The 25148-nt window shown below is 54.5% G+C and overlaps 1 protein-coding gene across 2 annotated transcripts in view; it reads left to right on the forward strand.

Moving 5' to 3' along the window:
• Positions 1–4063: 4063 nt before the first annotated feature.
• The window catches only part of HIF3A (hypoxia inducible factor 3 subunit alpha), a 29414-nt gene continuing 8329 nt past the window's right edge, over positions 4064–25148 (forward strand). The window contains exons 1-11 of one of the 2 annotated variants that reach the window (XM_054710808.1): positions 4064–4089; positions 9520–9710; positions 10713–10858; positions 12283–12367; positions 12645–12757; positions 13679–13887; positions 15745–15851; positions 16033–16180; positions 20902–21020; positions 22185–22375; positions 23264–23368. In XM_054710808.1, the coding sequence (XP_054566783.1) occupies positions 4064–4089; positions 9520–9710; positions 10713–10858; positions 12283–12367; positions 12645–12757; positions 13679–13887; positions 15745–15851; positions 16033–16180; positions 20902–21020; positions 22185–22375; positions 23264–23368 (1440 nt within the window). Of the gene's footprint in view, positions 4090–9436; positions 9711–10712; positions 10859–12282; positions 12368–12644; positions 12758–13678; positions 13888–15744; positions 15852–16032; positions 16181–20901; positions 21021–22184; positions 22376–23263; positions 23369–25148 lie in introns of those variants that run through there. The other variant, XM_054710807.1, reaches the window with a different exon arrangement.

Below are 25148 nucleotides of genomic sequence, written 5' to 3' on the forward strand. Positions count from 1 at the left end.
CTTTCCCTGTTGATAAGACAACTGTTCCTTCTCCAGTATCCCAAGGTCAAAGATCCACCTCCACGGTGCTGCTTGTAGGCAGAGCTCCAAGATATTCCTATTACGAGTGTGGCAGAGGCCTGGCTGGTGTGGCTCAATTGGCTGAGCATCACCCCAGGCAGTGAGAGATCGCCCATAGGATTCCCCATCAGGTCACATGCCTGGGTTTCAGCCTCGATCCCCAGTGCGGGGGAGGGGGCAGCCCATTGATGGTTCTCTCTCATAGAGGTTTCTCTCTCTCTCCCTCCCATCAATTTTTTAAAAAAGAGTGTGGCAGATATTTATCCAAAATGGCCACATTAATATATCTGGTCTCGCCTGTTCTTCCTGTGGAAGCTTGCCTCTCCCCATCAAGAAGTTGAGACTGTTTTCCTCCCCCTAGAAGCTGGGCAGGACAACATGATTGCCTTTAATGACAAGAATGAAGTGAGCCCTGGCCATGGTTGCTCAGTGGTTAGAGCATAGGCCTGCACACCAAAGGTCAGGAGCATGTACCTGGGTTGTGGGTTTGCTCCCTGGTGGGCCACATGTGGGAGGTAACCAGTTGATGTGTCTCTCACATGTATCTCTCTCTCTCTCTCTCTCTCTCTCTCTCTCTTTTCTCTCTCTCTCTCTCCCCCCTCCCTCTCTCCCTTCCACTCTCTCTGAAAAAGCAATGGAAAAAATATCCTCAGGAGAGGATTAACAACAACAACAAAAAAAAAAAAAAAAACAGAAAAGAAAAAAAGAATGAGTCCGACTAGTGTGTCTCAGAGGTTGAGCATTGATCTTTGAACCAGGAGGTCACGGTTCGATTCCCAGTCAGGGCACATGCCTGGTTGTGGGCTCAATCCCTGGTAGGGGGCATGCAGGAGGGAGCTGATCAATGATTCCCTCTCACCATTACTGTTTCTATCTCTCCCGCTCCCTTCCTCTCTCTGAAATCAATCCTACCTAATAAAAGGGTAATATGCAAATTAACTGTCATTCCATCACAAAAGATGGCAGCGCCCATAGTGGCCAGGGTGCTGGACGTTGGCGGCATCGCCCCAGGGACTAGCCCCAGCGACCCGCACGCCTTGGCCCTTGGAGGGAGGGAGGGTGGGTGGATGGGCCTCTGGCCAGAGGCCAACTGGGGCGCGGGATGCTGGCGTCATTGCAGGCCAGGCTGAGGGGAACCCCCCCCCCCCGTGCATGAATTTTGTGCACCAGGTCTCTAGTGATATATGTGAAAGAATGAAAGTGACGCTGCATGATTTCCAAGGCTAGGTCACAAAGGAGACATGGCTTCTGCCTGTCCCCTGCTCCCTTTCCTTGCTCCTTGGGACCCAGACACCATGATGTGAGGAAGCCCAAGCAGCCACATAGAAAGGTCACATGCAGACGTTCCAGCCACAGCCTCCAGGTGAGGTCCCAGGTGACCGGCAGCATCACCCCCTAGGCAGGGGAGTGAGGAAGCTCCAGATGATCCCAGCTCACAGTCTTTAAGCTGCTCCAGATGATGCCAAGCAGAGCAGAGATGAGCGGTCACCCCTGAGCCCTGCCCGGGTTGCAGGGTCATGAGCAAGATAAAGCTTCTCATTGGGCTGGTTTGTTGTGTAAACTAGAGAGCTTCCTGTTCTTTCCCCCCTGAGGGGGCAGAGGAGTTCACGCAAACCAAACTCAGATGTCACTTTCTCGCTAGAGCCCCCCCCCCCCCCCAAGTCCCTGGCTGCCCTGCCTCTCTTGCCAGGGGGCAGTTTAATGCTAACCCAGATCACAGCTGCCTGGTGCATCCATACAAGGGCAATATGCAAATCGACCAAACGGCGGAATGACCAGTCGCTATGATGTGCACTGACCACCAGGGGGCAGACACTCAAGGCAGGAGCTTCCCCCTGGTGGTCAGTGCGCTCCCACAGGGGGAGTGCCGCTCGGCCACAAGCTGGGCTGACGGCTGGCGAACTCAGCAGCCTGCCTCCACGGCAGCCCTCAGTCGGACATCCCCCCCGAGGGCCCCCAGACTGTGAATGGGCACAGGCCGGGCTGAGGGACCCCCCCACCCCCCAGTGCACGAATGTCGTGCACCGGGCCTCTAGTCTACTAGCATGTATATTTTACTTCGGCTTTAATGTTTGTAGAGCGACTGCCCGTTCTCCTTGGGCACTGTAAATCCCTCGGGTTGGCTACCTGCCAGGACTGGATCGCCCCCGCTTCCCGGAATAGCACACGCTTCCCCTGCAGCCCTTTCTAATTTGGGCCTCTCGTTTTCTCACACTCCGCATGCCTCCACACTGAGGCTTGGGAGATATCTTCTCTGAGTATCTCTTGGTTCTTTGGGGTGCAAGCAGATGAAGTCAACTCAAACCAACCTAAGCACGCAGTCAATAAATAAAGCAATACTTATAACAACAGCAACAAACAAACACAGACCATAAAGGGTCAGCCCTAGCCGGTTTGGCTCAGTGGATAGAGTGTCAGCCTGCAGACTGAAGGGTCCCAGGTTCAATTCCGGTCAAGGGCAATGCCTGGGTTGCAGGCTCAATCCCCAGTAGGGGGCATGCAGGAGGCAGCCGATCAATGATTCTCTCCGTTATTGATGCTTCTCCCTCTCCCTTCCGCTCTGAAATCAATGAAACACACACACACACACACACACACACACACACACACACACACAAATGTTCTAAGGATTCATTTGGAGTTCAGGTATGGATGAACCCAGACACCCAGGTGCTGGTGTCGAGAATGTCCTTCACACGCTTTCGTTTCTGCTTTCCTCGGTATTGACTTTCGTCTCCCAAGTCCTCTCCTCTCTTGGTGGCAGGCTGAGCCCATCGGCTCTGGCTCACTTCCCGCTGGCTTGGCAACGCCCGCAGAAATAGAAAACCTCTTTCTTGGTCGTTGCATCAAATGTCTCCACGTCGGTTCTGCCCGAGCTAGGTTAGGGCTCACGCCTTCCCCGAACCGGTCACTGTGCCCAGGGAAGCAGAACAAACTGATTGGCTGGGTCTGGGTCCTGTGTCCCTGGGGCTGGTGGGGGCTGTGGCCAGCCCTGTTCAAAGGAATTAGACTGAGAGGGGAGAGCAGTGATTCCCCGGGAGAAAGCTGAGTGGGATGCGTGCGGGGGTGGGCAAAACCCACAGGCTTCTGCTAGAGTGTCCCTTTCCCGGCCCCAATCTGCACCCATAGTATTGGTCAGCTGCAGAGTACCCCCTCCCACCCCACCCCACCCCACCCCCTCACATCCCCTGTTCCTATCCAACTGTAACGCGTCCCCCACTCCTTGGTGACCTTGTACTTCTCCCTCTTTAATTCACTGGCAGAAATGACCATTTCTCTGCTCTTTAAAGTAAGTGAGTGATTGAATTTTACACATTCAGCTGTGGGAACCTGCAAAGGGGGTGAGAGGGGCACGCAGGTCGGGCTGGGGCCACGGGGGCTGCCAAAGGGGAGGAGTGGGGGCGGAATGCAGGGGTGGGAGCAGCTCCTGGGGACTGAGAGGCGATGGTGAGGTGCAGAGGGAGTTGGCGGAACTGGGACGGGGTGGGAGGTGGGGTGGGAGGTGGCGGGGAGAAGTGGGGACTCAGTGGATAAGGAAGAGGCGAGAGGAGGCAGAGCGGGGCGACTGGAGGGGGTGAGACTGGAGGTCGAAGGGGCCCAACGGAGGGAGCGGGAGGAAATGGAGGGGTGAGCGGGGGTGGGGTTAGAGGGTGGGGACTCGGGTGTGAGGAACAGAATTAACCGGGTGCATCCGAAGAGTATTGGTGTGGGAACGTCGCGACGGAGGCTGGGCCAGGAGGCGCGGCCACTGACCCGGCAGGCGACTCCGCCGAGAAAGGGGCGTGGTTGGGAGGGGGTGTGTTCCCCCCCCCCCCGGCCTTCCAAGACTTCGCCTCTGGTCCCGCCTCTTTCTCGGAAGTGACAGACTGTTGGACCAATCAGAGCCGCTAGCCGGGCGCAGGGCAGCCAATACCGCGGCGGGGGAGGAGCTGGGGAGGGGGCTCGCCGGGCAGGGGAGGGGGCTAGGGGCCTCCGAGGGCGCCCGAGCTGCGACGCGCGAGCCATGGCGCTGGGGCTGCAGCGCGCAAGGTACTGGGATTTCAGGGGCCGGAATGATGAAAATTGGGGGCTCTCCTTTTAGGGACCCCTGACCCGGGTGGGGGATGAGTGGGTGCAAGACAAGGACGCCCGGGAAAGAGCGGTGGGGGGCACGTCTCTGCCGCACCCTCCACCTTAGGGGGTTGCAGGGGTGCGGGGGTTTCCCCAAGACCCTGGCTGCCCCGCCTCTCTTGCCGCCAGGAGCGACTTCAGAGTCGCGATCCCTGATTTCTTGCTGCTGCGAATTCGTTACCCCTCCTGGTTGGGGATGAAACTCGGGGTCCCCATGGAAAGGGGGGTGTTTTGTTTGAGCGGTTCCTGGGCTTCTCCGGAAGGCATTCTCGCTCCACATATTGACCCCTCTGGCCTCTGAACCCCCAACATTGAGGTTGTCCTTTGCCACCAGATCCTTGAGATCCTAAGGGGTATAGGGCACACACAACTTGAGCCTTCCCAGACACAGGGAATTCCTTGGAACAGGGACTCAGCTCCTGAGTTCAAGAGAAGAGAGATTCCCCTTTAATTGGACCCTTCCTGGCACCGTCTCCCAAACTTGGGCTCCCTAGAAATACTCAGAAGGGGTCACCTTTCAAAAGCTACCTGGGACACCCCCCCCCCCCCGCAGGGGCCTTTCTGTAGCCTTTTGAAAGGTGGGGTCACCCCCTTTGATAACCGAGGAACAGCCTGACCCACTTGCCAAAGACCTTCCTGTCCCTCCTCCAACCCACCCAGTTCCTGTGACCATTGCTCAGCGGGTCATCCTGGGCAGAGGGCGGTTCAGCTCCCAGCAGGTGCAGATATGCCGGGACAGGGGGTGAAGGGGGGGGGGGGAACCTGTGCTCTGGGTCCTCTGCCAAGGGGCCGACCTGGCTACGTTTGCATGGGGACCCCAGAAAGTGCCCCAGGCCCTTGGTTTCCCCTGTCCTATCTGAGGCATCTGGGAAGCCTCACCCCGTTCCCTCCTCCCTGGATTCCCAGGTCTGATTGGATCAGTCCACACCCCCATGTTTTTCACCCTCCCCCTTAAGCAATCTCCCTCCTCCCCCCAACCCCAAATCCATTCCAGTCTCTGGCTCTGGGCCCATTAGGGAACTCCATCCCATCCCTAATGAGCCAGCCTGGCCCTACCCCTCCCAGCTGGGTGGGGCCCCTCTTGGCTGAGCAGGAGTGCTCTCCCCTCCCCACTGAAGGCCAATTCTCTCCCGTGGTGTCATCCCATCGCCGCACACCCCCCACTCATAATTCGCACCTGGGTCCCAGCCACACTCCGTCCCCTCCGCACCCCTAGGATGGCTCTTGGGCCAAAGCGGGGCTGGGTGATGGTGAGTGGGACCCCCACAGCCTCTCACCCCCTTCCTTTCTTCCAGCTTGGGCTTATGCCATCCACCTTGATCAGGGATGTTTTTGGGACGTTCCTGATGGGCTCACTGCCCACAAGCCCTGTCTTCTGCTATGGGCACCCCACTGGATTACCGTGTCCCCGGGAATGAGCAAGTCGGGGAGCCGGGAGACTCCTCTTGGCCCACACCCCAAATCCCTTCTCAAATCCATCCCCTGACGCTGGCCGCTCAGGCCACCTCTGGGCAGTGCCAAGAGGTTTTGCCCACATACAGGCTAAACCTCCCAGATCCTCTCCACTTTTTTGCAAGACCCCCAATACCCAGCTTGGGGTCAGAGGAGAGGCCCGGGAGCAGCCCTGACTATGGGCAGGGTCTCCCCACTTTCTCGGGGCCTTCGCTCACAGGGGGCCGGTTCTCCAGGACCAGGACGGGGAAGAGATCCGCTTCTCCCTCTCCCGGTTGGGGGAGGAGGGGCGGAGTGCTGGGCTCCAGTCCCTGTGTTGGGGCCTCACCCTGGGGCCTCCAGGCCCCGGCCCCGCCCCCTGTTCTCTGCTGGAACAGGAAGGGTGGCAGGGTTCCAGCTGCACGTCCCAAGCTGGGCAGGGTGCCAGGGGGCTGGAGCAGGGCCGGGCACCGGGCCAGCTGGGGAGGCTGTCCAGCTGGGGAAATCCGGAGGCAGCGGGGATGGGACAGGGGGAAGGGACTGCGGCCCCTGGGCAACGGAGGGGCAGGGCAGGGATCCCTTGGGTGGGCACACCTGCCCAGGCATTTAAGAGCCCAGGCCCCTAGAGCCAGGGTTCAAATCCCAGTTCCCCCGCTTCCTGGCTGTGTGGCTTTGTGCCAGCGACTGTCTCTCTGAGCCTCTCAGTTTCGTATCCTGGAAAAATATCAGCCATGCCCCCCCTCCCCCACCCCTCATCAAGCTGAAGAGCAGAGAGGGAACAGATCCTGGGACCTGGACACCCCATTGGTATGCAATAAACCGTGTTCCACTCAGACAGAGCTCTGGGTGGAAACAGACAGCCCTGGTGGTTAAGGTGGCGCTGCTGCTAAAAGCGGTGTGGCCCCGGGCGAGTTCCAGCACCTCCCTGCTTTCTTTTCAGGGAAAATACTAGTAGCTTCAGGGTCCGACTAACTGAGCCACCTGGAGCACGGCTGGCCATTGGCGGAGGATCTGGTATTTCAGCTGGGTCCCCCGGGGCTGTGATGCCCCTGTGACAGGGAGGTCACTCCGCCTGTTGAAAGGACTTAATGAGGTCTCTAGCTCCATGAGTGCTCAATACAGCAACACTATCGATAGTATTACTATGGCTATTATTTAGTCTTTCCCAAAAGTGCTTGTGTGAAAGTCCTGGAGGTAATGGTGCATACACCTCGCCTCGGAATGAGCACCAAAGCTTCCAGTTCCTCCTGCGCCCAAGAGGCTTCTAAGCCTTCCATCTCTGATGTGGACAAAGGGGAGGGGATAATATATATATATATATATATATATATATATATATATATATATATACACACACACATACACACACACACACACATATATATATACACACATATACATATAACTGGAGCACTCACCAGTTGCCAGGCCCTCTTTTAAGCCCTTGATATATATTAACTCATTTAATGTTTAAAAGAATCATGTGAGGCCCTGGCCAATGTGGCTCAGTTGGTTGAGCATCATCCCATGCACCCAAAGGTTGCTGGGTTGATCCCCAGTTGGGGGCATGCAGGAGGCAACATCCATGTCCTCTCTCTCTCTCTCTCTCTCTCTCTCTCTCTCTCTCTCTCTCTCTCCCTCTCTTCCTCCCTCCCTCCCTCCCTTCCTCTCTTTCTTAAATCAATAAAAACATTTAAAAATAAATAAATACAAGAACCCTGTGAGGTAGGTGTTGTTATTATGCTCGGGGAGGCTGTGCAATTTATCCGAAGCCACACAGCTCATTAGTAATGTTGTCCAGGCTGGAACCCTGAGCCAGAGGAGCTAGCCCCGACTCTGTGCCGTGGGAGAGGCCGGGGACCCAGGCATCTGTGAAGCCGCCCGAGAGGCCCAACTTCCTGTCAGAGAACCAGTTGGGAGCTGGAAGGAGGGTCTGCGGCAGCACCAGCTGGTTCCTTCTGTGGAGGGAGAAGTCGGCCATAGAGAAGATTACAGAGCCCAGCTGCCTGGGCGGTGGGGGCCGGCCTCACCCCGTTCCCACCCCCTGTTCCCTCCCCCAGGCCTCCAGCTCCGTGAGGCCCGCCCACCCCTACCCCCAGGGCAGGATGACAAACGGCTGGAACAGAACCAACGGGACAGGACGGAATGTCCTCCAGGCAGAGCAGGACTGGAGGCCCCTGCTCCCCCCACCAGCTGGGAGGGAAGGGATGGGGGCGATCGCTGGCTCCCTCCACCCCCCCCCCCCGCCCGGCCAGAGAAGTCTTTGCCCTCTGCAGTCCATAGGACAGTCTCCTCCCCGCTCGATGGGTGTCTGTGGGGGCGGGGGCTGCAGGTCTCCTGCTGGGGAGTGAGGTTGATGCCACCCCCAGAAGTGGCCTCTGGTTTCTAGGGAAGGTCAGCCTCCCCGCTTAGAGGCCTGCTCCCCTGGGGTGGGTCACACGGCAGGAATTACTGGTAGAAGCATGAAGGCTTAGGAACCTCCCTGCCTGAGTTCGAATCCCAGCTCTGCCAGTTTCTGGCTTTGTGACTCCTGGAGCAAAGGAGTTCACCTTTCAGAACCTCAGTTTCCCCATTGTGAAGTGGAGGCTTAAGCTGCCTCCTGCCTAGAGCTCTCCTAGGAGTGAATATGTACAGACAGGCAAAGCACTTAGTACAGTGCCAGACACAGAAACGCTTAGCAAATCACAGCTGCTTATTATTAATGGTTTTATCGCTATTATAAATATAGATACAATTATAGATGCTATGTGTAATGTACTCTACAACTTAAAAAAATAACAACTATAGAGTTTGGCCTGGCCGGTGTGGCTCAGTGGTTGAGCACCGACCTATGAACCAGGAGGTCACGGTTCCATTCCCGAGGCACATGCCCAGGTTGCAGGTTCCATCCCCCGTAGGAGGTGTGCAGGAGGCCGCTGATCCATGATTATCTCTCATCATTGATGCTTCTACCTCTCTTCCTCTTCCTTCCTCTCTGAAATCAATAAAAATATATATTTTTTAAACTATAGAGTTTGGATTCAGATAGACCTGGAGTTTGAGACAGCGGTAGACACAGAGAGAAGCACTAAAACCTGGAGATAAACCCAGAGCCAGAGAGACAGAGAAAACAGAAGTGTTAATACCCTGGCTCCACTCCTTACGGGCAAACGCCGCCCCGCTCTGCGCCTCGGTTTCCTCATCTGTTCGATGGGGGTGTGACTTTCCGTCTAGGGTTGTCTGAGCTCTAGATGGGTTAATATAAGTAACACACGTGGCGTGTGGACTGACATAATAGTAGAAGCGGAATAAGTGACATATATTTCTGACAGAAACATGCTCATCCTTCTACCCCCCCTCCCACTCGACTCGCAGAATTCAGGCATTAGAAGCGGGTGCAAGGGCAGGGGGGAGCGGGGAGCTGCTGGCTGCACGGAGGTTGGTGTGCTGCGTCGCCCGCCCTGCGGGGCCCCTGCTGGCGGGTCCCTGGACTTTGAGATGTGTTCTCCAAGATTCTGAGGACTCAGCTCAGCTGAGGAGGGGAAGGTCAGCAGAGGTGGTTCTGGGAGGCTGGAGGGCAGGGGGTCTGGCTAGCTGCAGGCAGCTTCTTCCCGCGGCTTCCCTTCCCTGGCTCCGGGCCAGCTCGGCCAGCCCCCTCCCCGCAGGAGGCCTCCCTGTCCCCCAGGCGTCCCAGGCCGGGGAAGAAACAGCAGATAATCTGGGAGGGGACCAAACGGGCCTGCGAGGCACTGGAGGGCAGATAAAACCCGCCGCTAGAAGCAGCCCCTCAGCGAAGCCCTTCCAGGCCCTGAGCGCTTCGGGAACTGGCCCCGGCCGTGCAGCGAGCCCGCGCCCCATGTGGCAGCGCCCCACGTGCCTGTCCCGTCCACCTCTTCCCCTTCCCGGGGGGCCGCCCGCGAACGCTGCCCCTGCCCGCAGGTCGAGCACGGAGCTGCGCAAGGAGAAGTCGCGGGATGCGGCTCGCAGCCGGCGCAGCCAGGAGACCGAGGTGCTGTACCAGCTGGCGCACACGCTGCCCTTCGCGCGCGGGGTCAGCGCGCACCTGGACAAGGCCTCCATCATGCGCCTCACCATCAGCTACCTGCGCATGCACCGCCTCTGCGCCGCAGGTGAGCCCCGCCCCTGGGAATCCCCACCTCAGGGAGGCCCCGCCCCCGGGAAGCCAGGTCCCGGCGAGGCCCCGCCCCTTGACGTCTTCCCTGCGGATCCCCAGCCCCCCTGGAATTCACTTCCCCGGTGAGGCCCCACGGGCGGGCCGTCGGCGCTCGCTCCCTTAGACGGCTATGACTAGTGAGGCCCCGCCCCCTGGGATGCACCCGTGGGAAGCTTTGCCTCCTTAGAAATCTGCGGACTAGGAGGCGGGCTCACTCCCTAAAGCTCCTTAGCCCTTAGGATTTGGGCTGCAGGTAGACCTCCTAGGCAGGGCCTCGTCCCCCTATAATACGTATCCCTGGGAGCGTCTCTGCCCAGTTTTTAATTACTTGAGAAAGTCCCCCTCCCCCTCCCAGATCCCTAGTTCTATTGCTTGTCCCATTAGAATTCCGCTCTGCAGGAGGCTCACACACACACACACACACCCCTGGGAACCCCAGGGCCCTTGAAAAGATCGCTTTATGTGGAAAGCGGAGTCATCCTCTCAGGCTCCGCCCATTACATTTCTGTGCCCGGAAGAGCTTTACGTCTCTGGGAGGCTCTGCCCCCTTAGAATGCTGTCACCTGGGCCTCTCTGCTCCTTTAGAACTCTGCCCACCGGAAGGCCCTGCCCCAAGAATCCGGGCACCCTTAAAATTCTGACTCCCCCTCTAAGCCCTGGCCCCTTAGCATTTTGACCACTTGGAACATCATCCCCATAGAATTCTGTCCCCCTAAGAGTTCCAGTCCCTTGGGAGACCCCACCGCCTTAGAATCTGTCCCCCTGAGAGGCCCTGCTCCCTAAGAATTCCCGTCTTCGGTGGCCCTGCCCTCTTCCTCGGGATTCCAAGCCACTGGGGTGTGTCCCCCTCACCTGGGGGTTAGGGTTAACGTCCTCTGAGAGAGGGAAGGCAGAAGGGAGCTGGCCAGGGGGCCTATGGCTGACGGGAGATGCCCACCCATGCTGGCCTGGACGCCAGGGGAGTGGAGCCAGGTGGGAGCAGGGCTGGAGCCGCTGGACGCCTGCTACCTGAAGGCCCTGGAGGGTTTCGTCATGGTGCTCACCGCCGAGGGGGACATGGCCTACCTGTCGGAGAATGTCAGCAAACACCTGGGCCTCAGTCAGGTGAGGCGCGCTGCCTGCTTTGTGCCTGGTCCGTGCGGGTGATGCTGGGATACAGAGGTGACCAGGACTGCCTTAGCTCTGCCTTTGTGGGGCTCACAGTACAGGAGACTCAGAATGCTCAGGGCTGGGATGGGGCAGCCAAGGGGTCTGGGCAGGCCCGGGGAGGGTGCATACCTGACCTGACCTTGCTGGGGGTGGAGTGGGGGGAGGAGAAGCTAGGGTTTCCAGGAGAAAACATCTGAGCTGAAATCTGAAGGACTTAAGCTAGTCAAAGGTTTGGAGAATACCCCTAACTGGTTTGGCTCAGTGGATAGAGCATCAGCCTGCAGACTGAAAGGTCCCAGGTTCAGTTCTGGTCAAGGGCATGTACCTTGGCTGCAGCCTCGATCCCCAGCAGGGGGCGTGCAAGGCAGCTGATCCATGTTTCTAAGTATCCCTCTCCCTCTCTGTAAAATCAATAAAATATATTAACCCTTTGCACTCGCTTGCTTTTTTCTCGATTCCTGCTACCGATGCTAACCGTGTCGAGTCACACTCAACATCCGAGTGCAAAAGGTTAAATCAATAAATAAAAGTGATTTTTTTAAAAAGAGGTGCTGTCAGAGGAGGGAGGTCTCACCCACCCCTGTTCACCATCGCCACTGGGTTATGAGCTATGTGGTTCCCTTTTCATCTGTGCCCACCTCCCTACCCTCCACCCCCTCACCCCCCCCAACGCCCCAACCCCCACCCCCAGCACCAGGCTCATTGTCTGAACTGGAAAAAGGAGTTGGGTCTTGGGCTGGCCAAACAGGTGGGATTCAAATGGGGTCTCACCTCAGGGCCTTTGCACTTGCTGTTCTGCTTCCCAGAACACTCTGCTCCCGGGACCCACAAGACCACCTCGCTGGCTTTGTTCGGCCATATTACCTCCTCAAAGAAACCGTCCCTGACTTACTGTCTCTAAAATAGCATCCCCCAAACATAAATAAATAAAATAGCATCCCTTCATTCCATCACCTTACCCTGCTTTATTTTTCTTCATGTTTCTTATTACGTTATTTTATAAATATGTGTTTTGTTTTGTCTGCTGGGCCATCTCCCCTCACTAGCCAGCAAGCTCTGAGAGGCAGGGACTTCGTCTTTGTGGTCACTGTGATGAGGCCACATCTAGACGAGGGCCTGGGAAGCAATATGCTGGAGGAAGGGAGGGAGGGAAGAAGGGAGGGAGGGAGGGAGGGAGGGAGGGAGGGAGGGAAGGAGGGAGGGAGGGAGGAAGGAAGGAAGGAAGGAAGGAAGGAAGGAAGGAAGGAAGGAAGGAATAGGGAGACAGCTGACATAGCCCAGGCTCCTGATTTAGGCTGGGTGGTGAGCCGGGAAGGCGGAGATGGGCCGGAGGCCTTGGTGAAATGTCCCCCCGCTGACGCCCTGCTTCCCGCCCTCAGCTTGAGCTCATTGGACACAGTGCCTTTGACTTCATCCATCCCTGCGACCAAGAGGAGCTCCAGGACGCCCTGATGCCCCGGCTCAGTGAGTTCCCGGAGGCCTCTGTCCCCAGATTACAGGAACTGAGGCTTCGCCAGCCCTCAGCACGGCCCCTCTGCCTCTGGGGTGTTGGATTGAAAAAAATGGGAAGCGGCTGTGGCCCTGCCCTGGGGTCGGCAGGAGCAGACCCCACCTCACCGGGTCCAGGTCTGAGTGTGGGGATGAGGCTGGGAGACGTTAGCGCCCAGGACTCTGGAGGGAGCTGGGCCCCGACTGGAGCTGCCCGGTGACCTGCCTCTCCCCGCCCCGCGGCCCGCCCCAGGCCTGTCCAAACGGAAGCCAGAGGCCCCCACGGAGCGGAGCTTCTCCCTGCGCATGAAGAGCACCCTCACCAGCCGCGGGCGCACCCTCAACCTCAAGGCGGCCACCTGGAAGGTGGGCAGGGCCTGCTGGGGCGAGGCTGACCCCCAAGTCTTGCCGGGGGTTGGAGTCCAGGGGTCTCCTAGGCCGAGGATGCTGTGGGCTCTCTCAGAGTGGGGCTGGTGGGTCTCTTGGGTGTCTGGGAGGTTGGGTGTCTGTGGAGTTGGGGTGCTGGGGATCCCTGTATCCCTTCTTAGCCCAAATCTCTGTGGGCCTGGGGTGTCCCAGACGGATGGGCCTAGAGCAGCGGTTCCCAACCTTTCTTTGGCCATGCCCCCTGTGACATGTAATTCTTATTCAAAAAGTGAGCTCCTATTCCCGTGGAGGAAGCCTAAAAGGCCATGAACTTGGTCTACACAAGCTTCCAAAGAACGTGGCATCCATGAAAGAGAAAAATAAAAGAATGAAAGGACAGCTGAAGGACTGAGGAAGAAATCATGAAGAAATTGTTTTAAAATAATAATAATAATATGAAGTGATGTGAAAAAATAGTAAAGTTTCAAAACATATAATAGAGAACCGAAATGCATAAATATGTCATAATACATATTTATATACTGTACATGAGGCCCTCGAACCATAAGACATGCAAAAAATTCACTGTTAATAACTCATTCTCGAATTGCCCCCCTTAAAAATCAAATTGCTCCCCTGTGGGGCGTGTGCCCCACGTTGGGAACCACTGGCCTAGAGTCTCCCTGGGGTTGGTATCTGGGCCCTCAGACCTCCCTGCGTCTTAAAATCTGGAGCTCTTCAGAACCCCCTGAGGATGGGTCCCTGTGGGGTTGGGGCTGGGGTCCCAGAGCTCTCTGGGCTGGGACTCCGCAGTCCTCAGGGATTTCTGCTGTGCTCCCCGAGGGGCCCACAGAGGCATGCCTCCCAGCCCCGTGGCTTCCCCAGGCCCCTGCGCATCACGCCTCGCCCCTCCGCCTCCAGGTGCTACACTGCTCTGGACACCTGAGGGTCTACAAGCCCCCTGCACAGACTTCCTCAGCCGGGAGCCCCCACCTAGAGCCCCCCCTGCAGTGCCTGGTGCTCATCTGTGAAGCCATCCCGCACCCCGACAGCCTGGAGCCCCCGCTGGGCCGGGGGGCCTTCCTCAGCCGCCACAGCCTGGACATGAAGTTCACCTACTGCGATGACAGGTGGGCAGGAGCCCGCCGCCCCCCCCCCCCCCCCCCCGCCCTCCCTGCTGCCCAGCTCCTCCTCTTCCTGTCTGCCCAAGTCTTTATCTTTGATTCTCTCTCTGCCTCTCTCTCTTGGTTTCTCCCTCCCTGTCTGTTGCTCTCCTGAAACGGGTCAATCCATGTGAAAAAGTTAGGACCGTGCCCAACAGGCAGTAAGCACTCAACAAGCTGTCATTCGTTCTCACTCTAGCTTTCTCTTTCTCTCTTTTTCTCTCTTCCTTCTGCTCTTCATTTCCTTCCTTCCTCCCTTCATTTTTTCTGCATCTTCCCCCTTTTTCCTCACCCTGGCGTTGTACTCGGGGTTCAGACTGCTTGGGTTTAAATCCTGGCTGTGTGTCCCTGGCCAAATGGTTTCACTCTCTGTGCCACACTTGTGCCACCTGCCCTACGGAATGCTAACAGAACCTACTGTGCGCAGCTGTTCTGAGCGCTCAGTGAGTTGCCTGGTGCAAAGCACTACAGAAGTGTCTATTTTTTTTAAAGTCATGAACATCATTATTACTTTCTATTTCTATTCATTCTTTCTGATCTTTCTCTTTTTTATTGATTTTTTACACAGAGGAAGGGAGAAGGAGTTAGAAACATCGATGAGAGAGAAACATCAATCAGCTGCCTCCTGCACACCTCCTACTGGGGATGTGCCCGCAACCAAGGTACATGCCCTTGACCGGAATCAAACCTGGGACCTTTCAGTCTGCAGGCCGACGCTCTATCCACTGAGCCAAACCGATTAGGGCTGATCTTTCTTTTTGTGACTTTCTTCCATCCTCTCTCGTCCCCTCTCCTATTTCTTTCACATTATTTTTCCCCCTTTTCTTTGCTCTGCTTGTCCCATTCCCAACCTGTCTCTCCCCCCGGACTAGTTTCCTGTGGCTGCTGTAACAGTACCACAAACGCAGTGTCTCCAAACAACTCAAAGGCCTTATCGCGAGTTCTGGAGGCGAGAAGTCTCAAATGAGTCTCTTGGGGCTAAAATCCAGGGCTGTGTTCCTACTGGAGCTCCCGGGAGGAATCCGCCTCCTCGCCGTTTCCAGCTTCTGAGGAGGCCCTGCATTCCTTGGCTCGTGGCCCCTTTCTCCAGCCTCAAAGCACATCACGCCAACCTCTTCCTCCACCATCACGTCCGTGCTCACTCTGGCCTCCTGCATCCCTCTTTTTTCTTTTTTTAAATATATTTTATTGATATTTTACAGAGAGGAAGGGAGAGAGATAGTTAGCAACATCAATGATGAGAGAGAAACATCGATCAGCTGCCTCCTGCACACCCCCCACTGGGGATGTACCCGCAACCAAGGTACATGCCCTTGACCGGAAACGAACCTGGGACCCTTCAGTCCACAGGCCGACGCTCTATCCCAGGGGTCCTCAAACTTTTTAAACAGGGGGCCAGTTCACTGTCCCTCAGACCGTTGGAGGGCCGGACTATAGTTTAAAAAATACTATGAACAAATCCTATGCACACTGCACATATCTTATTTTGAAGTAAAAAAACAAAACGGCAAAAACACCCACGTGTGGCCCGCGGGCCGTGGTTTGAGGACGCCTGCTCTATCCATTGAGCCAAACCGGTCAGGGCTCCTGCATCTCTCTTCTAAGAGCCCCCGTAAAAGTCCCTTTTGCCATGTGAGCTCACATAGTCCCAGGTTCAGGAGTGAGGACGGGCAGCCTGCCACACGCCTCTTTTTCTATTCCTCACTCTCTCCCTTTCTCTACATGACAAGCCCGACTCTGTCTGTCTTGCTGGCTTGGTCCCTGGGTCCCCTGCCCCTTCCCTCAGCGAGTTGAACTGACCAGGCTCCACTGTACCCACCCCAGGATTGCTGACGTCGCTGGCTACAGCCCCGATGATCTGATTGGCTGTTCCGCTTACGAGTACATCCACGCGCTGGACTCTGATGCCGTCGGCCAGAGCATCCACACCTGTATGTGTTCCGGTTCTGTTTCCCTGGGCCTGAGCCTGCCAATACCAGCTAGCTCCCCGCTCCCCGCTCCCCAAGGAACCTGGGCCTCCCTGGCTCCTCATACCGAACCCCCTGCCCCCAGAGCCTTCTCTCCCCGGTTGCCCCTTCCGTGGCCCTGAGTCCTCCCCGTCCCCCTCCCCAGTGCTGAGCAAGGGACAGGCAGTAACCGGGCGGTATCGCTTCCTGGCACGGAGTGGTGGCTACCTGTGGACCCAGACCCAGGCCACAGTGGTGTCAGGGGGCCGGGGCCCCCAGTCTGAGAGTATCGTCTGCGTCCACTTCCTGATCAGGTAAGTGCACCTGGGTCTGGTCTGTGTGTGTGAACAGGTGTATGTGTGTATATGTGTGCGTGCACAAGTGTGGCTGTATATTGTGCACACATGCGTGAGTGTACACGCATACATGTATATGGAACATGTGTGACTGAACACCCACAGGGGTCTGTGTGTGCATATGAATGTCATAAGTACATATGCCATTCTCTTAAATTAAAAGGACTATATTCAAGTTAAAATAAGAATTCTAGTAGATTCGTGGGGACTTGTTTTGCTTTTTTAAAAAATTGAGGGGTCGCCCTAGCTGTTTTGGCTCAGGGGAGTCCTGGGTTCGATTCCGGTCAAGGGCATGTACCTTGGTTGCGGGCACATCCCCAGTGGGGGGTGTGCAGGAGGCAGCTGATCAATGTTTCCCTCTCATCGATGTTTCTAACTCTCTATCCCTCTCTTCCTCTCTGTAAAAAATCAATAAAATATATTTTAAAAATTGAGGCGTCATTTACATTTAGAACACTCATTCTTTGGGGCATATGGTTCTATGAGTTTTGACAAATGCATGGGATTGTGTAACCATTACCACAACCATCGCCCAAACAAATTCTCTCATAGTGAACCCCACCCCACCCCTAATCCCTGGCAACCACTGATCTGTTCTCTGACCCTAGAATTTTGCCTTTTTCAGAATGTCATGTACATGGAATTCTACAATATGTAGCCTGTTGAGTCTAATCATTGATGAGGGTGAAACATCTTTAACTTAGCATGATGTATTTTTAAAATTTATTTTTATTGATTTCAGAGAGGAAAGGAGAGGGAGAACGAGAGAGAAACATCATCCGTCGGCTGCCTCCTGCAGGCCCCCAGATGGGGATATCGAGCCTGAAACCTGGGCACGTGCCCTGACCAGAACTGTGAATCAAACTGTGACCTCCTGGTTCCTAGGTCGATGCTCAGCCACGGAGCCACACCAGCCAGGCAGCATAATGCATTTAAGATTTATGTTGTGGTATATATGACTAGTTCCTTTTTAATGCTGAGTAGTCGTCTGTGGTTTGAATCTGAATGGACCCCAGTCTGTTTATCCATTCACCGGTTGGAGGATATTTGGGCTGTTTCCTATTTTGGGTGATTATGAAAAAAGCTACTGTAAACATTCTCACACAAGACTTTGTGAAACCATATGTTTTCAGTTCTCTTCGGCAAACCCCGAGGAGTGGAATGAATGGGTCATGTGGTCAATGTATATTTAACCTCGTAAGAAACTACCCAACTGTTTTTCCAGAGTGGCTTACCATTTTGCATCCCATCAGCCGTGTAGGAGGCTTCCAGTTGTATCCTTGACAGCTGCACAGCATTTAGTATTGGCTCTTTTTGTCTTGTTTGGTTTTATCAATTTTCTTTTAAAACATGAAAATATGTTTTTATTGATTTGAGACAAAGAGGAAGGAGGAGGGAGAGAGAAACACCGATTGGTTGCCTTCCATACGCACCCCGACCAGGGACCTAACCTGAAACCTGAGCATATGCCCTGACTGGGGGGTCAAACTGGCAAACTTTCAGTGCACAGGACAATGCTCAACCAACTGAGCCACTCTGGTCAGAGCTTGCTTGGTTTTCATTTTAACCATTCTAATGGAAGTGTCATAGTAAACCATACCCACCCCCCATTGTGTATCTTAGAAGTTTTCTACCATAACAACGTGGTAACAAAGATATCACATGCTCTATAATAAAAGCCTAATATGCAAATTGTCCCCTCGACTGGGAGTTCAACCAGGAGTTTGACCAGGGGGTGGGGCCAGCCAGCCAACCGCCCATGGCCCCTCCCCCCAGCCAGCCCCACCCTGGTCGGAGGCAGCAGGCAGCTGGGGAAAGGGAGGCCCTGGCCAGCAGCTGGCAGCCTCTATGGACCCTATCTATGCACGAATTTTGTGCACTGGGCCTCTGGTTAATCACATAAGACAGAGAGAATGACAGCTTTCCTTTTCTTTTTTAAATATATTTTACTAGAGGCCCAGTGCATGATTGAATCATGCACGTGTAGGGTCCCCTACACGCTTTCGCTTTCGATCGCAGGGGAGCTGGGTGCCTGTCCGATGGTGCACCAGGCCTTTCGGAAGCCTCCGCCGCACCCAGCTCCCACGCTTTTGATGGTCCACGGTGGACATGAGCTCGCTGCCCCAGAGGCCCCTTCTGTGCCGCAGCACAGCCATGGCGCAGACGCTGAGCTCGCGTCGCCAGCAGCGGCCCAATCGGCTACCCCGGCCACCCCGAGTCCCGCCCCCTGCGCCTCCCGCTGGCCCAGTCATGGGTGTATCGGAGTGATGGTAATTTACATATTACCCTTTTATTAGGTAGGATTGATTTCAGAGAGGAAGGGAGAGGGAGAGAGAAACATCAATGATGAGAGAGAATCACTGATCAGCTGCCTCCTGCATGCCTCCCACCGGGGATTGAGCCTGCAACCCTGAGGCATGTGCTCTGACCGGGAATTGAACCGTGACCTCCCTGGTTCATAGGTCAACGCTCAGCCATTGAGCTACTCCAGCCAGGCGAGAATGACAGTTTTTCTTTGATGATAACCTTCTGGGACATGGCACCAATTTCTGAAGTCTTAGGAATTTTCCCAGGGTTTGTTTTTTTTAATATGTATTTTTATTGATTTCAGAGAGGAAGGGAAAGTGAGAGAGAGATAGAAACATTAATGACAGTGAATCATTGATCAGCTGCCTCCTACATGTCCCCTACTGGGGATCAAGCCTGCAACCAGGGCATGTGCCCTTGACCGGAATCGAACCTGGGACCCTTCAGTCCATAGGCTGATGCTCTATCCACTGAGCCAAACCAGCTAGGGCTTTTGCAGGTCTTTTTGATCAAGGAGATATTCTATTAGAAAACAGAAGTTGGTAACAGGAGTATTCGTATATGTCTTTATATTGCACACGAAAACAAGCCGATCATCTTTCAAATGTTCTCGCTTCAACACCTTTTCAAAGCAGAATCTTTGAATAACTTACAATGAAAGAGAAGAGACCTGCCTCCATCTCTCCCGGAAACTCCTTTGATTCATTAGGAAGATTCGCCTTTTTATGGCCGGGCGCTGGGCTTCCATAGTTTTGCACTCTAAGCAAAGAGCAGGCCTGGAGATTTCGGTTTTACCGGCAGAAAATGGGTGAGGAATGACAGGCGTTTACGTAGTAACAGTGAATTGAGGAGCATGTGGTGTTTATCATCCTTAGTGCTGTGTACATATTGTATAGCGCGCGACTGTGTGGTTATTGTTGCTTATACTTTGTAAAGTCTATTCCCCTCCCCTTGTACATATATTAACTCATTTAAGCCCCATAGCAACCTGGGGAGAAGGTACTATTATTATTCCATCTTTATAGAGGAGGAAACAGAGGCCCAGAGAGGTTCAGCCACATGCTCAAGGTCACACAGCTCATAAGTGGCAGAGCTGGGATTTGAACCCAGGCCATACTGACTGCAGAGCCCTTGCTCTTAACTACTAAGCAGTACTGATTATCTAGATCCTGCAAACAGTGGTCGGCAAACTCATTAGTCAACAGAGCCAAATATCAACACTACAATGATTGATATTTCTTTTGAGAGCCAAATTTTTTAAACTTAACTATATAGGTAGGTACATTGTTATTAACTTAATTAGGGTACTCCTAAGCTGGCCTTTGCTAAAAACTCAAGGGGCCAAAGAGCCGCATGTGGCTCGCGAGCCGCAGTTTGCCGACCACTGGTCTAGGAAATGTTTGTGGAAAGAATGAACGAGTGGACTCCATGTGTCAGCCTGAGTGTATGGAACATGTGCACTTATCTGTCCTTGTACATCCATGGGCATATATGAGTGTTGTTGTTTGTGCCTGTGTGTACGAGTGTGTGTGCGTGTGTACTGTGTATGCCTGTGCTTTTCAAAGGGGATGGGTGGCTTTGGTGCAGCCTACATGGGGATGTTTCCAGCCCAGAAGGGGTTTGGTAAGGGGGGGAAAGGATCATAGCTGCCCTAAGAGCTGGCAGGAGGACCACCCACATTGTGTCCTGGAGACCGTCATGCAAATGAGATGCAAATGAGGGCCTGGTCCTCAACCAGACCACAGACCAATTCTCCAGAAGCCAGTTTGCTGGGGAACATTTGGATTGTCTCTACAGCTAGAGTCTGCGGGGAGGGGAGGCACGGGGGACGTAAGAAGGATGTATTTATAAGGCCATTCCCTTGAACGTCTATGAATAGAATCTTCATAAATAAAATCTTATTCATTAAAATATATCCCTATCAAGTCTTCATATTTGGTAACATAGGACTGTTAAATATATATTCTTCATGAATACATTTTAATGAATGTTTATGAATAAATATCTATAAAGAGGATATTTCATTTTTATGCCTTTTACTTTCCCCGTCTCTGCCCCTCAGTTCCCCATCCCCCCTCGGCCTCCTCTCTCTACCCAAGCTGTACTAAGTGCCAACTCTTTTTTCTGTCGTTCCTTCCACAGAGGGAGCTTGGGAAGACACACGTAACTTTCTTTTAAACGCTACTATAATAAAAAGCATTCGAGACAAGTCAAATCCTTAAATTCAGAAACATGTAAATGTGGCCAATTATTTTCTGCACGATGCCCTCCTGCCCCCGATGGGATTGCCTCCTAAGACAGGACATCATCCGAGGGGGCTGCCTGGGCCGGGTCCCCCCTGACTCCCACTCCCCTTTCTGCCCTGTACCCAGCCGGGTGGAAGAGACCGGAGTGGTGCTGTCCCTGGAGCAAACGGAGCGACGTCCTCGCAGACCCACGCAGCGGGCCACCCCCTCCCAGAAGGACACCCCTAATCCTCGGGGCAGCCTTGGTATGGGACAGGGCTGGGGCTGGGAGGGGTGGTGTCCCCAGGATGCTTAGGAGAAAGCCCAGGTGCCTTAACATGGTTCACCCCGTGTGGCCTGCCTCCTGCCTCCTTCCTTTTCTTTCCTTAAGACCACACCAGCTCTCCTTTCATGCCTCAGGGCCTTTGCACATGCCGTTTCCTCTGCCCAGAAAGCTCTGCTCTCTCCTGTCCTCCCTCCTTTCCTGTGCCCCTGGGATGATTGCTTCAGTCTGGTGCTCTCTGCTCTGAAACCTGCTGTGGCTCCCCACTGCGCCCGCCCTTCCCTTCCCGCCTCCCGCTTCACTGCTCTTTGGCTTCCAGTCATCTTGACCCTCCCTGATCTGGTTCCCTTCTACCTCTCCCTTCTCCCGGCCCAAGTCCCCCCAGCCCGGGATGAGCTTCCCTCTCTGCTTATTCTTCAAGGCCTCACCTGCTCCAAGCTGTTGCTGGCGGACCAGGCTCCTGGGTGTGGTGTGGGGTGGGCAACATCCTTTCCTTTTCTGGCTCAGAACTGGCTTGGGCGATGCCTTGGCCTGCAGGGACGTTAGCACCTCTTTGAGGGCCTTGGGCCAGTCTTTTCCCTCCAGAGCCAAGTGGCTGAATGCTGTTCTGTGCCGCTGGAGAATTGGGTCCAGCCACGTCGATTTTAAAATATATTTTATTGATTTTTTGCAGAGAGGAAAGGAGAGGGATAGAGAGTTAGAAACATCGATGAGAGAGAAACATCGATCAGCTGCCTCCTGCACACTCCCCACTGGGGATGTGCCTGCAACCAAGGTACATGCCCTTGACCGGAATCGAACCTGGGACCCTTGAGTCCGCAGGCCGACGCTTTATCCACTGAGCCAAACCGGTTAGGGCCAGCCACGTCGATTTTAAACAGTCGAGTATTTCCCCACCACTGGGCAACTGCTACTCTGTCAGGCCTACTGTGTGCCCTCCCCACCCCACGTTGCCCCCTGACAGCCAAAGGGAAGACTCCTGGCCCAGCAAGGGTTCCCAGGACCCAGCTCCCCAGCGCTGTGAATGGTGTCCACCCTGATTGGTTGTTGAAGATGTCAACTATGCTCCCTGGGGCTGGGGTGGAGGACTCTGCCCCTCAGCCCTGGGTACCATCCTGTATCCTCCCCCTCTCCATGTGCCCTGCAGACATGTCTGGTCCCCGGATCCTGGCCTTCCTACACCCCCCTGCCCTGAGCGAGGCCACCCTGGCCGCTGACCCCCGCCGCTTCTGCAGCCCGGACCTCCGTCGCCTCCTGGCACCTATCCTCGATGGGACTTCGGTAGCTGCCACCCCCAGCGCACCCCCAGCCACACGGCGCCCCCCGAGCCCCCTGCCGGTAAGCGATCCCTCACACTGGAGCCCTGAGGATCCAGGCTGCTTTGTCCTTTGACGTGAACCTTGCTGTTCTCCGGGCCTCCGTTTCTCCATCTCTGTAGTGGGCAGGTTGGGGTGACATGGGTTTCCTTAAGACCTGGATTCCAGATTGTTCAACTGTGATCTGGACCAAAACCTGGGATGTGCTTGGATTGGCGGGGGTGACCCCCTCCTGGCTTGTGACAAAGCACCAGGCCCTCTGAACGTGGCCTTCAAAGACGCAAGAACACCTAATGTCTTAAATTCCACAACTCTGCATTCAAACCCTGAGTCTGCCACTTACCAGCTGTGTTACCCCGGACAAGTGGGTTTCAGTTTCTTCACCTGCACAGTTTGGATCATGGCAAATAGCCGCCTCACTGGTTATTGTGAGGGCTCATGGGAAGACCTTAGTAGGAACCTGACACCCAGTAGGTGCTCAATAGACCACAGCGGTTACTGTTTGTACATAAGAGTCCAGATAGTCTGACCTTTGACTCGGGTCCATATTCACTTTCCTCATCCCGACCCTCTGCCCCCAAATATCTTCTCTCCACCACAAAACTAGGTCGTGACCTTGGACCTCCCTCTTCGCTCCTGGGATAGCAGTACTCTGCATGGTCCCCCCCGCCCCCCCCGCCCCCGGACTCCAAGACCTTTAACCCCAGAGGGCCTGCCTGTCTTGGCCTCGGGCTCTGGTCTTTCAAACCTTTGATGTTTTTCCTGGTGACCTATTCCCGACACTTTGAACACCCAGGTTCAGACCTCATTTGCATTTGCTATTTGACCCTCTTGGTGTCCAGCTGTTTAGACCGCCTTCCTGTGGACATCTCCCAGGCTCAAGCGCTGTCTCTACTCTGCCCCCTCCCAGGCCGATCTCCCGGATGAGCCACTGGTGGACGTGGGGAATGCACACGAAGTGCTGGCCTCTGGGAAAGACCTGGAGGCAGTGGAGACAGATCCAGCTGTAGCTCAGGTAAGGGCAGGCGTGGGGGCCGACATAGCTGGGCTTTAAAGAAAGGTAGTGGGGTGGTGGAAGGGATGAGTGGGTGGAGAGATGGACTGGCCATTGTATTCATTAGGTGGGTGGTGGTGGATAGATGGGTGGGTGGTGTTCAGACCGATGTTTGGATGGATGGAATGTTTGGATGGGTAGTTGGGTAGAAAGACCTTTGGTTCATTGGATGGATGACGGGTGGATAATGTTTGAATTACTGAGTGGATAGATAAATGATAATGGCATGATGTGTTAATTATGTGTTTCTGTATAACCAATTGCCCCCACACTCAGCACCTTCAAACAGCTCACATTTATTACGTCACACCGTTCCTGAGAATCAGGGATCTGGGAGCTGCTTAGACGGTGGTTTTTGCTCAGAGTGTCTCATGAGGCTGGAGTCAAGCTCTCAGTCAAGGCTGCAGGCACCTGGGGCTGTAGAGGAGCCACTTCCAAACTCATGCACATGGTTGTTGGTTGACATTCCTGGCATAGCCAGCCCTCACCCTGAGTCATCGTGTTAGCGTAAACCATCAGGCATGGTCCTGGTCCCAGGGGCCCACCATGAACAGCAAAGACACACCTATCACTCAGGGAATTCCATTGGTTTCTATGTGACCTCCCAGGTGCCAGGTCAAAGGCCAAACCTCTTTTGGGGTAAAGTTAATTCTGCAGTATGCAGGGAGATGGAGAATTCTCAAGATTTTCAAGTCCCAGCTCCTTCATGTTTAACATTTCCTTCTTTCTTTTTTAAATCTGTTCTTATTGATTTCAGAGAGGAAGGGAGAAGGAGAGAGAGCTAGAAACATCAATGATGAGAGAGAATCATTGATCGGCTGCCTCCCGCATGCCCCCCACTGGGGATCGAGCCCGCAACCCTGGCATGTGCCCTTGACCGAAATCAAACCCAGGTCCCTTCAGTCCGAAGGTCGACGCTCTATCCACTGAGCAAAACTGGCTAGGGCAACATTTCTTTCTTTAACTTCTCTCTCCTCTTGCCTTCTACTCCAAGTAGCAAGAAGAAATCGGGCACCTCCTTCGACAGTCTGGCTAGAAATCTCCTTAGCTAGATCACCCAGGTCACTAGTTACGTTTTTTTTTGTTTTTTTTTTTGCTTTCCACACAACTGCAGGTGGCAGTGTTGCTAAACTTTCAAACACTACACATCAAAAATCCCCTCTCCTCCGTTTTCAAAGAACATGCCCCTCACTTCCCCTGAAGCCCTCCCCGGCACGCTCCTCCTGGCTTTGGTTTTTACTAACATTTTTTCAAGGCAACCTAGGTCTTCTCTCCCGGGCTCTTCGGGGCCGTGGGCTTTGTTACAGCAGTACTGCACCCTCAGTACCAAGATCTTACGTGTAATCTACTTCTGGATCACGTTACCTTATACATTAGAAATTTTAAAAACCAATTGTGTGCCTGGCCAGAGTGGCTCAGGGATTAAACGTCGGCCTATGAACCAGGAGGTCACGGTTCAATTCCTGGTCAGGGCACATGCCCGGGTTGTGGGCTCGATCCCCAGCGGGGGTGTGCAGGAGGCAGCTGATTGATGATTCTCTCTCATCATTCATGTTTCTCTCTTCTCTCCCTCTCCCGTCCTCTCTGAAACCAATAAAAATATACTTTAAAAAACCCCAGGAATCATGTATTACCTCACATAATTTCTGAGGGTCAGGAGTCTGGAAGCCACTTAGCTGGGTGGCTTTGGCTCAGGGTCTCTCACGAGATTGCAGTCAAGAGGTCATCCAGGGTTGCAGTC

The sequence above is a fragment of the Eptesicus fuscus genome, chromosome 21, assembly GCF_027574615.1.
Source record: "Eptesicus fuscus isolate TK198812 chromosome 21, DD_ASM_mEF_20220401, whole genome shotgun sequence".
Lineage (NCBI taxonomy): Eukaryota > Metazoa > Chordata > Mammalia > Chiroptera > Vespertilionidae > Eptesicus > Eptesicus fuscus.